The sequence below is a fragment of the Physeter macrocephalus genome, chromosome 14 (genome assembly GCF_002837175.3).
Source record: "Physeter macrocephalus isolate SW-GA chromosome 14, ASM283717v5, whole genome shotgun sequence".
Lineage (NCBI taxonomy): Eukaryota > Metazoa > Chordata > Mammalia > Artiodactyla > Physeteridae > Physeter > Physeter macrocephalus.
The window spans coordinates 48,314,971-48,331,946 of record NC_041227.1 but is presented as its reverse complement, the minus strand read 5'-3'; the positions used below and the strand labels follow the sequence as shown (position 1 = coordinate 48,331,946).

General features: G+C 54.6%; 1 protein-coding gene across 16 annotated transcripts in view; it reads right to left on the bottom strand.

Annotated features, from left to right (window-relative positions):
- TSC2 (TSC complex subunit 2) overlaps positions 1-16,957 on the bottom strand; it is a 37,643-nt gene extending 20,686 nt beyond the window's left edge. For 8 of the 16 annotated variants that reach the window (XM_028497980.1, XM_028497981.1, XM_024123451.2 and 5 more), the window contains exons 1-17: positions 16,850-16,957; positions 16,158-16,324; positions 15,019-15,105; positions 14,466-14,555; positions 13,270-13,380; positions 12,281-12,425; positions 11,141-11,258; positions 10,688-10,736; positions 10,145-10,270; positions 9,742-9,815; positions 8,554-8,680; positions 7,590-7,733; positions 6,608-6,745; positions 5,590-5,693; positions 5,097-5,178; positions 3,825-3,980; positions 3,217-3,333 (exon numbers count right to left, since the gene is read on the bottom strand). In XM_028497980.1, the coding sequence (XP_028353781.1) occupies positions 3,217-3,333; positions 3,825-3,980; positions 5,097-5,178; positions 5,590-5,693; positions 6,608-6,745; positions 7,590-7,733; positions 8,554-8,680; positions 9,742-9,815; positions 10,145-10,270; positions 10,688-10,736; positions 11,141-11,258; positions 12,281-12,425; positions 13,270-13,380; positions 14,466-14,555; positions 15,019-15,105; positions 16,158-16,295 (1,806 nt within the window). In that variant the 5' untranslated portion in view covers positions 16,296-16,324; positions 16,850-16,957. The remainder of the gene's footprint in view (positions 1-3,216; positions 3,334-3,824; positions 3,981-5,096; positions 5,179-5,589; positions 5,694-6,607; positions 6,746-7,589; positions 7,734-8,553; positions 8,681-9,741; positions 9,816-10,144; positions 10,271-10,687; positions 10,737-11,140; positions 11,259-12,280; positions 12,426-13,269; positions 13,381-14,465; positions 14,556-15,018; positions 15,106-16,157; positions 16,325-16,849) is intronic. The other 8 variants (XM_028497982.1, XM_007100071.3, XM_055090953.1 and 5 more) reach the window with 1 other exon arrangement.
- Between the last annotated feature and the right edge of the window lie 19 nt (positions 16,958-16,976).

Below are 16,976 nucleotides of genomic sequence, written 5' to 3'. Positions count from 1 at the left end.
CACTTCAAGGCACCAACTCCGCTTTGGGGCTTCATCCCATGGGTACGCCCATATGCGCCCACCCTTGGTGAGGGCAAAAAACCAGAAACAGCCACGTATCTGTGTTATCAACAGGGAACCGGTTAATGAATCAGAGAAACCTGCCCAATCGCGCACAACACAGCAACACATGACAGGATCCATGTGCACCAACAGAGCACCTTCTCGACGCCACGAAGCAAAGCGGGAGAAACCAGGGGCAGAGCAAGGCGGGAGGTGTGCTTCGTGAGGGGTTATAAAGGGGATAATTCCCCTAGCTGCTGGGGCTATTAACCCCACGGTGAGCCCATCTCCCCCACCTCTGCAAGGTCAAGAGCACCTCCCTGACAAGCGAGGCTACGGGAGGCCAGGTGTGAGGGTTCGCGGTGCTGCCAGCAACTTGATTTTGGGGGCAGGGGTTACGGGGTGGTGCTGGGGCAGGAGGGACCCAAGGTACCCAGCTACAGCCAAGGGTCCCCTTTGTGGTACTCTGAGCCTTGGAGGAGAGCAGTGCTTCAAAAACTATCGCTGATGTTCTTTTTATTTACTTATTTATTTATTTTGAATTTTATTTTACTTATTTTTTTATTGATATTCTTTTTTTTTTTTTTTTTTTTTTTTTGCGGTACACGGGTCTCTCACTGTTGTGGCCTCTCCCGTTGCGGAGCACAGGCTCCAGACGCGCAGGCTCAGCAGCCATGGCTCACGGGCCTAGCCGCTCTGCGGCATGTAGGATCTTCCTGGACCGGGGCATGAACCCGTGTCCCCTGCATCGGCAGGCGGACTCTCAACCACTGCGCCACCGGGGAAGCCCATATTGATATTCTTTTTAAAGAAAAAAATGATTAACAGAGTGGTGTCTCTTTGGTTCAAAAACAATATAGGGACTTCCCTGGTGGTCCAGTGGTAAATGCAGGGGATGCGGGTTCAATCCCTGCTCGGGAAACTAAGATCCCACATGCTGCGGGGCAGCTAAGCCCATGTGCCACAACGACTGAGCTCGTGCGCCTCAACCAGAGAGCCTGTGTGCCACAAACTACACAGCCCACGCACTCTGGAACCCATGCGCCGCAACTAGAGAGAAGCCTGCACGCCGCAACAAAGAGCTGACACAGCCCCCAAAAATTAATTAATTAAAAAAAAACCCATAAAAGCATTATCCCTGCCTTCCACAAAAAACACACACAAGGGAGAGCGGAGGGAGTTGGACACCACGCTTGACAAAGCACAAGCATCTCAGGAAGGACACCCATGGACTCGGGCAGCCGCTGCTCTGCCTGCCCATTTTGGTGGGAAGAAAGGATGGAACCGAACTTTTTGCTACGTTTATGCTGTTCGCGTGTTTTAACTGGACGTATGTATTACTTTTTAATTACAAAAAAAGAAAAATGAAAACAGGCTGGCCCAGGACTTTGCTCAAGTAGTAAACAGCTCGATTCTGTGGCCCCGGGTCGCCGGGGCTCGATTTCCAAGTGAGGGCAATAGACCATCTCTTCTTCATTCTCCGTATAGGCTTCTGGGTTCATCCGGGCCACAGGGCTCCCCACAACCCCTCAAGTCAGGGCACAGGGAGCACGGGGCTGCTATGGACAAGACACCAAGGAGGTGCCGTCCATTTTTTATCAAACTTTAAACTTCCACACCAGATGATAAAAGTCCATCGCGTATAAACATGACAGAAACTGTTCTACCATCAACATTTTACAAAGTAGTTTATGAACCAATTGATTCAAATATTACATTTTACACAATACTGATACTGACAGGTGACCTTAAGTATGGATAACACCACAATGCTTTGCAAGTCAGTGATCGAGGGCGGTAGCCAGTGGAAAAGCCTGATCGCTGCCCTGCTGGGGACGTAAAGGGACAAGTCCACAGCTCCAGCAAGGCTCAGGAGCCAGGCGGTGACCAGGAGCGTGTGAGGACAGCCACCACGCAGGACAGAGAGCACGACGTGGCGAGAATGACTGGGAAGAGAAAACGTGTGCAAATTGTCTAACTGATGAAGGACTTGTATCCAGGGTATGGAAAGAACCCTTACAACTCAAGAAAGACAAACCAGTTTAAAAATGAGCAAAGGATCTGAACAGACATTTCGCCACAAAGAAGATACACAAACGACCCATCAGCACATGGAAAGATGCTCAACGTCATTAGGAAAATGCGAATCAAAACCACAATAAGATTTCATTTCATACCCATTAAGATGGTGATAATCAAAAAAACAGAAAATAAAGAGTGTGAGTGAGGATGTGGAGAGAATGGGAGCCTCATCCACTGATGCTGGGAATGTAAAATGGAGCAGGCCCTGTGGAAAACAGCCTGGCTATTCCTCAAACGATTAAGCAGAGTTACTGGCTGACTCAGCAATTCCACTCCTAGGTGGATCCCCTAGAGAAATGAAACACGTGTCCACATAGAAACTTGTGTGAGTGTTCACTGTAGCATGATTCACAACAGCCAAAAAGTGGAAGTGACCCAAGTGTCCATCAACTGATGAATAGATAAACAAAACATGGTATATCCATACAATAAACTATTACTCAGCCATATGAAGAAACGAAGTACCAACACATGCTGCAACATGGATGAACCTTGAAGACATTATGCTCAATGAAAGATGCCAGACACATGAGGTCACATACTGTGTGATTCCATGTCTATAAAATGCCCAAAATAAGCAAATTCACAGAGACAGAAAGTGAATTAGTGATTGCCAAGGGCTGGAGGTGCTGAGGGGAGAATAAGGAGTGACCGCTAATGGGTATGGAGCTGCTTTGGGGTAAATGTCTCTAATGATGGCTGCACAACTCAACGAATACAACAAAAACCACTGAATCATATACTCTAAACGGATAAATTGTATGGTATGTAAGTTACATCTCAAAAAAGCTATTAAAAAAAGACCAAACAACCGTGGGGCCAGAATGGACACCAGCCCTTCCCACCTCAGTGGCTGTGGGGAGACCTGAGGTGGTGGTTCTGGCACTGGCTCGGGAGTGTTTCCCACAGACTGGCTCTGGCTGGGCCTTGTCCACCCTTCCCTGACCTGGTCAGGGCTCTGACCTGGTCCCCCCACTGTAACGAGGAGTTGGGATCACACCCAGACTGCTCTCTGCGACCCCAGGGAGTGCCCAGGTCTCCTCGGGGATGTGTCCCTAAAGAGCAGCACTCCAATGAGATGCAGAGGCCCACCTGAAGAATGACCAGGAGTCCCAGGACTGCAGTCTTCACATCCTCCAAGGAGGCCGAGTACACCACCACATCCCTTTCCTCCAGCTCAGGGGGTGGAGAGAGGGAGCGGGCAATCACCTACGGAGAGATCTCTATTTAAATTCCCAACTCTAGGCTCCCTGAGGCAGCAACCATCAGATCTGATATTTTCTACCAAAAAATACTTTCTCCTTTATTTCTCAAGAGGAAAGATGCACTCCCCTCATCCAAGGCATGGTTCAGAAACTGCAATGCATTTTGAAATTAAAAGGATGCTGGCTGTGCAGAAGAACAATGTACCCAAACCCCACCCCCAGCCAGTCTCCCCCGAAGCCACAGAGCCATGTCCCAGGACCCCTGGGCAGCATGGCAGCAGGACAGCGCCAAGGAGCAGCAGGCCCAGCCAGACCTCCCAACACCGCCCCATCTCTGCTAGGAGGGAACCCCATCTTGGAGAGACCCAGGCAGTCTCCCTGCAGAGAACGGAGACAGCGGGTCCAAAGAACACTGCTGTCCGCTGGGCTCTGCCACAGAGAGGGGTCCTAATGGCAGCCCAGACGCCCCAAGCCCCAGGCCCAAGTGGCTCTCACCTTCTCAATGATGTCCAGCAGGCTATTAAAGTGGTGGGTGTGGCAGCCTTCAGCCAGATCTACCAGCAACTGGGTGGCCAGCTTTCGGACTTGGTGGTCTTTATCCTCCGGGACATGGGAGAGCTGCGAGATGACCACTAAGTTGATCAGCTCCTCCTGCACCAAGCACAAGAGAAGACAGGTGAGCCACTGGCCATGGCCAAAACTCACCTAACACATCGTTAAAGACTTGGGACAACTGTGGCGGGGTGTGCGAGTGCCTGAGAGGCCCAGGACCCTTCCAGGGCACTCTGTGCGTCCCCTCGGCTCAGGAGAATGATGACGACTACAGGTTGGCCCAGCCGGGGCATGGGCCACGGGCTCAGACTCAGACGTGATGCAGCAGTGAATGTCCCCGCTCCCTCTCTGTCATTCAACATCACAATTAAGAAGGATCCCATGTGGAGGGCTCTCTGCGTGTGTCCCTGACATCACAGAGCCCACTATAACGGGGCAGCGGGACGAGCACTTTCACGGAAGCAGATACAAAGCGCTACAGGAGCAGAGAGCAGGACGAGAGCGACCCCAACACGAGGGACTCAAGAACCCAGAGGGCTTCCTAAAAGAGACAGCACTGAGCTGGACTCTGAAAAAGAGTGAATTCCAAGGGACAGAGATGCAGGGAAAGGGAAGGCTGAGAGGGTAGGAGGGGTGGGCAGGTCCTAGGGATACCAGGCATTCCAGCGAGGCCTCGGTGAGGAAGGTGCTGGGAAGCGAGGGGAGATGCAGAGCCCGAGCGCATCTCCTGGAGAAGAGAGCCCAGTGGGCAGGGGCCGCTGCCGTTTCTGAAAGGACAGGCCCTGGCTGCAAACCTAGTGAAGGATGGACTGGAGGGGAAGAAATGCAGTAGAGAGGTTGGTAGGGGCTAGCACCACCACCCTGGCATCTGGTGATCAGCCCAGAGCCCGGAGGATGAGTGTGATTACAAAAATGAAAAGAAAACGTCCCATGCAAGACTGTTTTCCTGAGGGCAGGGACTATGCCCTCCTGGCCGCTCAGCCACAGGCCTGGCAGAAGACACCAAGGGAGGGAGGAAGGGAGGGATGAATGAGGAAACAAAGCCTGCCACAGAGAGGCGCTGGCAGACCCCAGGTCCCAGGCCAACCCCAGGAGGCGTACGGTGCCCAGAAAGGGCCACGCGCTGCCTCTCGGGCAAGCAACGCCCTGCATGGCTAGTGGAGGCCGCCCTCGCGCCTGCTGCCCCAGGGCTCCCGCGCCGGCACGGATACACACCTCATAGAACTGCCTGTTGATGAGCAGCACGAAGGACAGGACGTCCAGCACCTTGATACGCACAGCGCTGCGCAATTCGTTCCTGGGGGCAGGGGCACACCTGCTGGGGCTGGGTGGGTGCACCAGCCACCGGCCTCACCCTCTGCCAGCCCGAGCAGCCCAACCTCCAATGGCTTCCCAGGGGACCCAGCCCCAGATCCACCCGCCCCCATGTCAGGAGAGACTGACTCCGTATCCTCCCCGCGTGGGGCCCAGCTCGGCAATATCCAGACCAAGAATGGGGTAAAGGGGCAGAGAACCTGGCCCTCAGAGCTGGCCTCTTTCTCGATGACCACTCCACAGGAGGGAGTAAGCACAGAGGCCTCAGAGGACTCTGTCCTTTCCTGCTCCGTGAGAACTGTCACTTTCAAGAATCGGAAAGGAAAGTGCTAACTCTCAGTGTCCTGTCTGCAGTGCAGACACAGGGTCAGGCTGGCCTCCAGAGGCTGCCTACCTGAAAAATCTCTCCATCAGTAACTGCAGGTTGTGAATCCAGCCATCCTTTGCTGGATGGATTGACTGAGCCCTGTAGGTTATTAAGTTTAAGAGGGAGGACTCCTGTCAAAAGAAGAAAGACCTGGAGTGAATGAGCCGCTCTGCCCTTCCAGAGGTTTTTTGATAAATATGGCCCCATGCTGCTGGCCCAAGAGACCAGCCACCCCGAGGCCCAGGTAGGGAGCCCACACGATAAAGGCACTGCTGGCAGCAGTGAAGATTCATTTAAAACCCACATAACGGACTTCCCTGGTGGCACAGTGATAAGAATCCGCCTGCCAATGCAGGGGACATGGGTTCGAGTCCTGGTCCAGGAAGATCCCACATGCCATGGAGCAACTAAACCCATGTGCCACAACTACTGAGCCTGTGCTCTAGAGCCTGTGCACCACAACTACTGAGCCCACTTGCTGCAACTACTGAAGCCCACATGCCTAGAGCCCATGCTCTGCAACAAGAGAAGCCACCACAGTGAGAAGCCCACGCGCCATGACGAAGAGCAGCCCCCGCTCGCCGCAACTAGAGAAAGTGCGTGCGCAGCAACAAAGACCCAACGCAGCCAAAATAAAGAAATAAAAAATAAAACCCACATAAAAGCCTTGCATCAGGCTGAGCCCTTCTGGCACCAGGACTGCCTGCCTTTCAGGGAGCAGATATGCTGAGCATGAAGCCAACTGGCCCCTCCCTCCGCGCAGGTGGGAGGAAATGGATGCTTAGGCTGTGATGTGCTCTCACAGACCCACACACATCCAGCCTCCTGACGGCCCGGCAGACTTCCCTGCTGGAGCACAAATCCCAGGGGAGCAGAAGCCTGCCAGGGTTTTTACTTCAAACTCACGGAAAACTTGCCTCCAGACCCACACAGCCAGACCTCCAGGAGCTGAGCAGCCCCTCCTCTCCCCCAGCAGCCTGACATAAACCACCCTCTTGCCTGAGCACCAAAGGCCCCACTGTGTTGGAGAGAGAGGTGGTCTTACAGGCCTCTGGTCTGCACATCTCTCAACGAGCTCAAAGTATCTCTCCTGCGAGCCGTGGAACTCATTTTGATCACACAGCTCTTCCACCGTGGTCAGCAGGTCGTGGACGATGGCTCTGAGCTCTGGGCTGTCCAGGCTCTGCAACATGAAGGCACGGTTACACAGGAGGGATCTCAGCTCCTTTCAAGGACTCGGCATCAGAGTCCTCAGCTCAAATGAGCTGAATCCAGACACCCCCTCAGGTCCTCCCACTGGGGAACGGTGGGGCCCAAGGGGTCCTGGCTGTGCCCACACGGCAGGCCTCCACTACCAGTGTGTTCATGCCTCCCTCAGGGTCTCGCATCTTCTGGAGGCCCCAGGGGTGTGGCCTCCCAGACCATCACTCCAAGATGAAGCACTGCCTGACCAGCTGGTCGTGACAATGGTCTGGCCCAGCAGCCACCCCTGAGGGACAAGAACCCAGGCCCTGCTGAGTTCCGGTCCTTCCTCCCACGGGCCTGGCCGTCTGCCTAGAGCCTGCCCCAGTACCCCAGCCCCAAGCCCATGCTATATGTGGCCTCATCTCATCTGCAGCCCCTGCACCAGCACGTCCTCCTTCCTGCCACAGTCAACGCCCTCCTCCAAAGTTCCACCAACTGCGGGCAGCATTCGAGACACTTCGGGAACTGTCTTCAGGGTCCACTTGCAGGCCATGGAGGCCACCTGGCGTGTTACTCTCTCGATCTTGATCGACACTGCCCCCCACCCCCCTTGCTCACCTATTACATAGTCCTGCTCCAACTGATAAAGGGGATTTGGGAAAAACAGCCATCTTCAGTGGACGGCGAGTTGCCACCCAAGAACCATCAGAAAACACGGCCCAGCAAGCTCTGAGGGAGGGCCCTGGAGGGGTGGGGAGCTGCCCCCATGGGTCCAAGCCCCCCAGGAAGGGGCCCTCTGGCCAACGGGTCGGCTGTCTCGGTTCTCCCTGTGCCCACCTCACCTGGAGCTGCTGAAGTAGGCGTTCAACAATCTTCAGCAGGATGTCCCATGTCACGGCCTGGAGCTCCCTCCGGTACTTCTTGATGAGTCTGGTTATGGAGAGGACGATCTCATAGGACACCACCTCGTTCGGACAGGTCATGGCCTGGAACACGGCCCGGGGGGCACACAGCATCAGCCCTTTCGTGTTCATGCACAGGAAGCCCCAGCACGTCGCCCCTGGAACCTAGCATGAGATGCCTCGCTCCCATGCACGTCTCACGGGCCACAAAAGTAGTGTCTCAGGAACCCAGAAGTGTGTTTTCTATACTGGCTCCAAAGGGCCTGACGTAGCCAGACCATTCACTTCAAATTCTGGGCCCCTGGCTTCCTGGCCTAGAGGAACCTGAAAGCTACTCTGATGCAATCAATGAGCAGAGAGCACGCCCTCCACTGCTCAGGAGACGGGGTGTGGCCAGAAGGACCCCGTTAGGGGCAGCTGGGACATGACACAGCTCATCTGCTTGTCTGGTAAGATGAGGATGGTATGATTGCCTCAGCTCACCAGGCTGCCATGACGGCTACATGAAAACACGCAAAGTGCTCCGAACTCTGCCAGGCACGGTGGAAACACAAGCTATTATCGCTGGCCTCATTCTAGAGCAAGAGCAAGTTTGCCACTTGACCAAGGAAACTGTCAAAAGCAAGCATGTCACCATCCCCAGAGGGAATCTTGAGCAGTCCTGATGCTAATTTGTAGAAGATGAAATTCATAAAATATAATATTTGCTTGAGAATAAAACCTTCAAAGGCCCTACATTGCAACCCTACTTGCAAAGCAAGTGACTGCACACGTTCCCCCCGCGCCCCCCCCACCTCCTGCCACTGCAGCAGACTCCCCGTCTGACAGGCCTGTCCCCACTGAGTTGGGCTGAGGTGAGCTTTCCCACCCTCGCCAGCTCACTGTGGTACAGAAGCCAAGTTACCTCATAAAATGACGGCAACACAGATGTTGGGGAGTTCTTGAGAGAGTAGAGCCGGTGGGCTCCCCAGAGAGCCATGCCAACAAAGAACACAGCTCCTCTCAGCAGTGGGGCGTCTTCCATGTAGGCTCTGAAAGCGTTCCCCGGGAAGACAGGATATAAGCAGGGCCCAGCCCAGCATCTACCCAGGCTCCTGGCAGCCTCCCCGGAGGTCCCTACACTTATGAGGCAGAAGCAAAGCTGGGGAAGTGGGCTGGGCAGGGGACACAGGGGCCAGCAGCAACTGTGTGATTCGTTCACGCATTCGCTCAACAGCCCTCAGCATCATGGTGCTGACAGCCTAGGAGACACAGGTGTGAACAAAAGGATCACGTAAATAAACACCAAGGTTCCAACTCAGATTACAGCTAAGAAGGAAAGCCATGGGATACGAAAGCAGACCTGCTCAGGGCGATCAGGGAATCTAACCGCAACACTACAATGTCAAGGACACTCAGGGAAATTCAACCCAGGTAGAAGAACATTTCAGCAAGATGAAAGGTATGTGCAAAGGCCCTGGGTGGGTGGCAGAAGGGCAACATGGCGGGAACGAGAAGCTCACAGGCTGAACAGGGCTGGACCATCCAGGCCTTGCCATTTGGTTTTTATCCTGAGAGCACTAGGAGCCATTGTGACTTCAAGCAAAAAGGGACACAGTCAGATCTGTGCTGGAAAAACTATGTGTGGCTGCTGTGTGGAGGAATGGACTTCAGGAGGCCAAGAATGGGTGCAGGAGAGCAGTGAGGAGGTGAGAGCTGAGGGGGAGGGCCCGGGAGTGGACAGACGAGCCATCTCAGGGGCAGAAGCAACACCACCTGAGACGGTCTGGCTGTGGGGAGGTGAGGCAGGGCCTCGTGACAAGTGGGTGGTGAGGCAGCCCCACTGGAGAAGGTCCGCATGTGGGAGGGAGGTTGGGAGCTCAGTTTTGCATGTTCTGACTTTACTGGCAGGAGGAAGAGAGGGACAGGCGACCAGTAGCATAAGACGTGAGCCCTAGATCAGGGCTCGCTTCTGGAGCAGCCACCCCACCAGAACAGGAAGCTCCGCGTCAGCCTGTGCCAAGGCATAGAGCCCACACAGGGAGCCTCCTTGAGGAGGCCCTGCGGCCACCAAGCCACCCTCACCCATTCCGGCTGGGCCACCCGCACTCGCCTGTCCTCCATGATGCGGCACATATGGTAGATGGCGCTGTGGCCCAGGTGGGTGCCCAGGAGATTGCGCATCAGCTGGGAAGCAAGACGCACCGTCATTAGACTCGCAAACACGAGCCCGGGGCCTCGCACGGCCACCGCTCTGAAGCCCTCCACATCCAGCTGCTCTCCACCATCTCCTCCCGAACAGGGGCAGCCGAGTTCTCAAAATGCCACCAAAATCCTGACCTCAGCTCAGCCACTGGGAAAATGCCACTGGCTTCCCCTCAACAGGCCATTGTCTGGCCGCTCCGAGAATAAGATGGCTATTCATTGAGGACAAGATGGCCCTTGTCCTGTCCATAAGCCTGGCTTATCACTTCATCCGGGCAAGAACTCTGCAGGATGAGAGTTTAGACCTCTACCTTCCAGCAAGGCTCACAGAGCTCCTTGACATTGATGGTGCGGCAGAGGGTGACAATGAACAGGGGGAGGCTCTCGGCCGGCAGGCAGTTGTAGCAGACCACGGCATCCAGCACCTGCAGAGAGACCTGGTGGGGCGGAGAAAGAGTCAGGCCAGCCCTGCCTCCTGCTCACCGGGAAGTGACACCCCCAGCTTCCTCCACTGACCATCCTTTGGTCAGCAATGACTGCCCCTCCCCTCTGTCAAAGCAGCCTTCCTGGGAACCAGAGAGTGAGCAAGCATCTGGGAGGCACTTTTACATCCCAGCCACAGTGAGTTATCCCATCATGAACTATGACCCCACAACGGATGTCATCCAACCGCCCTTACTTACAGGAGAGAGTCCTGAGGCTCAGAGAGGTCAAGTAGCTTGCCCAAGGCCACACAGCCAGTGAGGGGCAGCACAGGGCTTGACCCCAGGGCCTGGGGTCTCAGTTGCTACGCCACCCGGCCTGCCCAGAAGGACAGTGAAAGGGACTGTCCCTGGACAGGGGCAGCTACTGACCTCTATGTCCACGGAGGACACGGTCTGGACGCACAGCAGGCAGATCATGCTGTGGGAGGAAACACAAAGTCAGCTGAGAGGACACTTCCCAGAGGCTGGGTGGCTCCGTTTTACTTCCTGGTTCCTCTACAAAGTCAGTTAAAAAAGTGGCTTATCCTCCCTCAGGGCTCCCCTCACCCAACCACTGCTCAGCGCTGAGTGTACAGCACCAAGACCAAGCCTCTGCCCACAGGGTTTCACAGTGTTTCGAACAAATGACAAGTAACAATAAACAAAACATCAGGTAATATCATACATCTGCTACAAACACTATGTGGAAAGTGGCTTTGTCCACTTCTAACTTCTCCATTTATTTGATGGTTTTAACAGCTTTATTCATCCTACAGAGCTAAACTGCAGAAACAAGACAGCAGCACTGTAATCAGTGCATGTTACTGATCACGTTTTTCTTACTGGACCATGGATGCGATGTATTCATCGAGGTAACAGCTGTTGAATTTGACCAAATTCACAAGCACCAGAAGAAATTCTGAGGACAGGCCGATGTCCATCCACTGCAGGACAAACTCAGCTAGGGGAGAAAAAGAGGAGAGCTATGTCCTTCCTACTCACCTCCTCCCCAGGAAAATGAGTCCCCATCCTATTCACTGCTGGAAACAGCATCATTGGTCCCCAGGGAATGAAAGGCAGGCCAGCACGAGGCCGATGGAGGCTCAGCTGGAGCCCGAGCAGGTCAGCATGTCATGGACTCTGGAATTCACCAGCTCCCAGGATGCAGGAAGGGGTCTGAGCTGAGGCAGGGGCAGCGATTGCGCATTTGATGCTCAGACCCCTGACCCCAATGCTGGGGGTGCAAACACGGGGCAAGTGTCTAGGAGGCCCCCATCCCCACAGAGAATCTCTCAAAGGAGACACAAGCAATGCTTGGTTGCCAGAAACATAAACTTGGACAGAAAAGCTAACCACATCCTCACTGTCAGCACCTGTTCTGGAGGCGGACAAACAGCTGAGGCCCGTTTCTGAGAGAACAGCCAGGCCCAAGTCAGATTTACTTCTTCCTCTGCCTTCCTCTTCTCCCCACAGCAGTGACATGAAATCTCAAGACTCATGGAAACCTCACACCGTAAGGATGACAGGGAGGATGGCCACCAAAGGGAAGGGCTAGGAGGCCAGACCGGGCATGAAAAGGGCAAGGAGGAAGACGCAGCGAGGCAGTCCCAGCCCCCCAAAAACCTCAGGGCACTCTGGATAAGACCCAGCCTGAGGCCTGGGTCAGCAGCACGCTCTCCCAACAGCAAAACGCAGACCACCTCCTGCCTGCCTAAAAGGCACATCTAGGCCCCACTCCCCAGGGATTCAGAGCCAGCCTGTCTGGAGTAAAGCCCAGACTCTGCATTTTTAACAAGCTCCTGGGGAGATTCGGGCAGCTGATCCTGGTTGCACACAGATAAGCAGACCAGTGTGTTGCAGCGCCCTCTGCAGGCCACCCCTGTGAACTGCAGCACTCCCTCTGGGCCCGACAGGCCTTCCTGCATCCCATATTAAATTTGATCACCAAGGCCAGAGAAACCTCACACCCAACGTGGCACCCACCCAGCTCTTCTTCCAAGTAGGTGATGTGTCTCCCATTGTCCGTGAGGGCCTTGAAAACTTCCAGTCTCTCGTGGAGGTCTTCGTTAGAGGGGTAATCCTTGATGACCTTAAAGAAGAGGGCCCTGAGAACGCCCAAGCGGTCCCCCTGAAGACAAAACCATCGGGTCAGCAGTCCCGCCAGGATCCCCCTGGGTTTCCCAAGCAGCTGTGAGAAGTCCAAGAAGTGCCGTGGGCTCCAAGACTCCCAACCCTGGGGCCCTTTCTCCCTCCCCGAGGAAGCGGCTGTGAGGGACTAACTGGGTAGGGGATCAGGCGCACTGGTCATCGTTTGACCAGTGTGTGTGTGTGGAGCACCTACTATGCACCCAGGTCTGGGCACACAGCAGGAGCCAATGCACCCACCCTTGAGGGATGCTCACAGAATGATGATAGGCACCGAGCCACCTAACCAAGCTGAGAATGGGGACTTCTCTGAGCAGCGGGGTGTGAAGGCATAACAGGCCAGGAGGAGAGGAAGCCTTCCAAGCAGGAATGGCGAGAGGTGGCCTGGGTGTTCCACCATGGCAGGAGCACGGTGAGCAAGGGGCAGGAGCCGGTGAGCAAGGGGCAGGAGCCCATGGTGAGGGGCAGGAGGTCAGTGAGAGCAAGAAAACAACAACTCACTCGTGCAAGGAGCCATTCTCAACATTTTGGGTGAACTGCCTCATTTACTCCCCAAAACGTCCCAGAAAAAAGGGAATGACAAGCATCACCACTTTAGAGGAGAGGAAGTGGAGGCTCGGGGGGCTCCAGTGACTTGCCCAGGGTCACACAGATACTAGAGGTGACACCAGCACGCCCACTCGGGCAGTCCAGCTGCAGGGCCTCTGGGAACCAGCGAACCTGTGCCTGGTGCTCTCGCCAAAGACGAGGGTCCAAGCATGGCTTGCAGGAGCAGTCAGCACGTGGCCCGCCCCAGCTCCCCCAAGGCACAGAGCGGCCACCCTTACCTGCCCCTGCACGATGGCCTTCAGCAGAGCCAGCACCGCGTGCCGGGCCTCTGGCGGCCGCTCTGGCTGCAGCAAGTCTGAGACGGCCTTCCAGAGTGCTTCCACCGCGTGCTGCCCGGCAAAGAAGGGACAGGGATTGGTGTGCTGGCCCCTCAACTTGAGGGACAGTTCCATGGGCAAAGGACAGAGCAGAACAACGAGGTCTTTTTACTTAGAACTCACTCCTCTAAAGCCCTCATGTACCTGTCACAGCCCACAGCGACCACGAGCCTGACAAGGGGAACAGCTCCAAGCTACTTCGAACCCTCACAGGTCCCTTTAACCCTCACCAGGCCATAGTCTGAGGGGAGGGAGGAAAACAGGAAGGCCAGGGAGGCCGTCCTGGCTGCCCCCAGAGATCAGCAGGGAGTCTCTGAGAGCTTGCTCAAGCTCCATGGGAAAAGCCACTGGAAGAGTCTCAGAACCAGAAGTACCACAGTGGTCCCCGGGCCTGCAGCCTGACCCAGAAATCCCATGCTCTGGATCTCCCCTGTGTAAACAAACCAGCTTCCGGCCACTCAATACCCCACCCCAACCCTGCCTCTGCTGCCTGGCTTGACTTGCTAAGAACTCTGTCCAGGCTTCTGGAATCTGCCTCCTAAGTCCACCCAGCCCACGAGGGAGCTGCTGGGTGCTTTCCCCTCAGCTCCCAGAATCAGTCTCTCTTGTGTCAGCTTCCCTTTTCCACGTTAACCATCCCTGACTCCCTCCAGCAAGAGTTTCCAGACCACTCACCCTTTCCCGGGCTCACTCCTCTTAAGAGGAGAACTAAAATGTCTTTTCAATGTTGTCTGACCAACATTATTCGGTCATACACTGGAATACACTGGAAGTTTTACTTCCTTTGTCCCATTCACAATACTCCTATTGATGCAACCTAAGCCACAAGAGCACACAGACACTGAGCCCGTGGACTACTCCAGCCTCTTAGGCCTATCTGTCTATTCACTTGATGGCAGCTCTGACATGGCTCCCCTTTCTGTACTTATTGTACACAGACAACTTGAAGAACATAGATGCCTATCCTCACACTTATCCCTGGTCACGTGCAGCCTGCACGTTTCAGATGACCTGCAGAGGACGTAGTGGTCCCTCTCCCCCTGAGCAAATCTGAACCCGCCAGGTATGAGACCCATGTTTCCTCCTGTGTCACTCACACAAAAGTGGGTTGAGGCGAGAGCAGAGCCCTTGAGGAACTCTAACGGCAGGCAGCTTCCCACTCTGTCCACAGGACATCTGGAGACAGCCTAGAAGTATTTGCCCAAAATAAATACTCCTACGTCTGTGAGGCTGCTTAATACCACCCAAACATCTCTCCCAGAAAGACAAGAGACTGGTGTGCCTGGGCTTGTTCTCAGTGAAACCACATGCTCTCCTGACATTCCCCTATTTTTCCTTCCTGCGAATCTGTAACGTGAGAGGACAAGTGAGCGTGCGTTTCTGTAAGCCACCACAAAACCACTTTTGGATCTTCTAAAAGAGCCTAATCCCCTTGCTCCCCACCTCCACATGTGACCGGCCTCTCAGGGTTATGCTCAGGACATTTCCAGAAGCTTCCTCATCTCTAAGATGAAGACTAAATTTCCCTCAAATGGTGCGTATCAGTTCATTAGTGAAGTCAGCTGTCAACCCTGCTCCTAAAAAGAGCCAAATCAGGCTTTAATGCAGCTCACATGAATCTCTCCAGGCACCCAACCAAGACACACCTACCTCTTCAAATTTCTTCGTTTTGGCAACCTCACAGATCTGCCCTATCACCCGGATGCGATTGTTGAGGCCACATTCAACACTCAGCTCCTGGAGAGATGAAAGAAGGAAAGGCCAGTGCTCAGACACCAGGTCTCCTTACCTGCCAATCACAGAGCACTCTAGGAACTGCCCTGCCTTTCCCATGCTGGAGACCCACAGCAGAACCTTCTGAAACCAAGAATCACCAGAGTTGACTAGTCCACCTTAGGGGAGTAAGAACAATTTTTTTTTCTTCCATAGCTGCACTTTTTTATTGAAATAAAATTCACATATGATAAAATTCCCCACTGTAACGACTTTAAGCTGTATAATCCAGTTTTTACCACATTCACAGTGCTTGCAACCAGGTCCACGAATTCCAGAACATTTTCATCACCTCAAAAAGAAGCTTCACTCCCCATTCCCTCCTCCCCCCAGGCCCTGGCAAAGGCTAATCTACTTTGTCTCTGTGGATTTGCTTATTCTGGACATTTCATATATGTGGAATCACACGTTATGTGGGCTTTTGTGATTGGCTTCTTTCACTTAATATAATGTTTTCAAGGTTCATTCATGCTGTTGCATGTTATCAGTGCATCACTCCTCTTTTTGGCAAGTACTACTCCATCGTATGAAGGCATCACATTTTGTTTAAACCTTCACCAGCTGATGAGCATTTTGGTTGTTTCTGAACGGGAAACTTTACAAGTGCAAACATTCAACGTTATTTATGGGTAAAGCACTGAGTAGGCACGTCTGTGAGATTCCAACACAGACAAAAAAGTGAAGCCTTACTTCTCCCAGGAACTCACACATTACCAGTTACCCCTGGCCATAACCCTAATCACCTGTGGAGACCATGGCCTTTAGGTCGTCTAGTAAAATAGGTTTTCTTGCATCAACATCTGAATACTAACTCAAGTGTGCTGGACCAAGTCGCCAAGATCCTGACTTCCTGAATTTCCAGAGAAAAGACACATATGTCACCATGGTACTGGGGACAGCAGCCCCACAGACGGTCACCAGCAGCCCATGTTGCACAGAACCTGGTGACAGACCAAACTCAGCCTTCCCTGCACCTCCCACTAAGCTAGCAGAGAAGACCCAGGCAGCTCACTCACTCTCAGGATTTCCGCCGTGATGATAAACTCCGTCTGTTTGCCCTCTGCAGACCTGGGATTTGGCCTTGGAGTTCCCAGTCCCAATAGAATCTTGAACTTCTCCTTCAAGCCTGAATCTTTGCTTGCTGGCTTGGCCATGCTGGGCAGGGACGCATCAGAGGACTCCTCTGTGCCGACAATGAGGCAGAGATCTCAGGGACGGCTCCACCCACCTGCCCCGCCGCGGACCGCCGGCCACCCGCGAACCCTAGGTCTCCGGTGGGCACGACCTTTCTTCACTCCCACAGCCCCCGAGAGAACTCCACCACAGCCAGGCGCGGTCCCGGCCAGAAATAAACCCGGAAAATGCCAGGCCGTCCGCCCGCCTCAGTGCATGGAGTGAGGGAGAGGAACTGGGGCCGGGGGCGGCCGCCGCGGGGTCCAGGGAGCCCTGACGTTTGCCATCTCTCTTCTCCCCGTGTGGAGAAGGACTGTCGGGGGACGCTGGGGGCAAGGACCCCCTCGCACCCGCCATGAATAAAAACCAAGGAATGCTTGGAGCTCCAGAATCAGGCTGTGGTGGGCGCGCCCGAGAGCCGGGCCTGACACTGCGGGGGTCCGCCCCCACGGCCTCAGTGCCGAGCAGGCCTGGAGAGGCAGCCTTCCGCGCTGCCCCGTCGGAGTCGGCGGTCAGGACTCCTCGAGCCACTTACCACTCCCCGCGCCCGCAGCGCGCGGGGCAGTCCCGGCGCCGAGAACCAAGCACACCCCAGGCCACAAGCCGCCGCCGGAAGCGCGACCTGCACTTCCGGCAGCGGGAGGGCGCCGAGGACCGCCCTC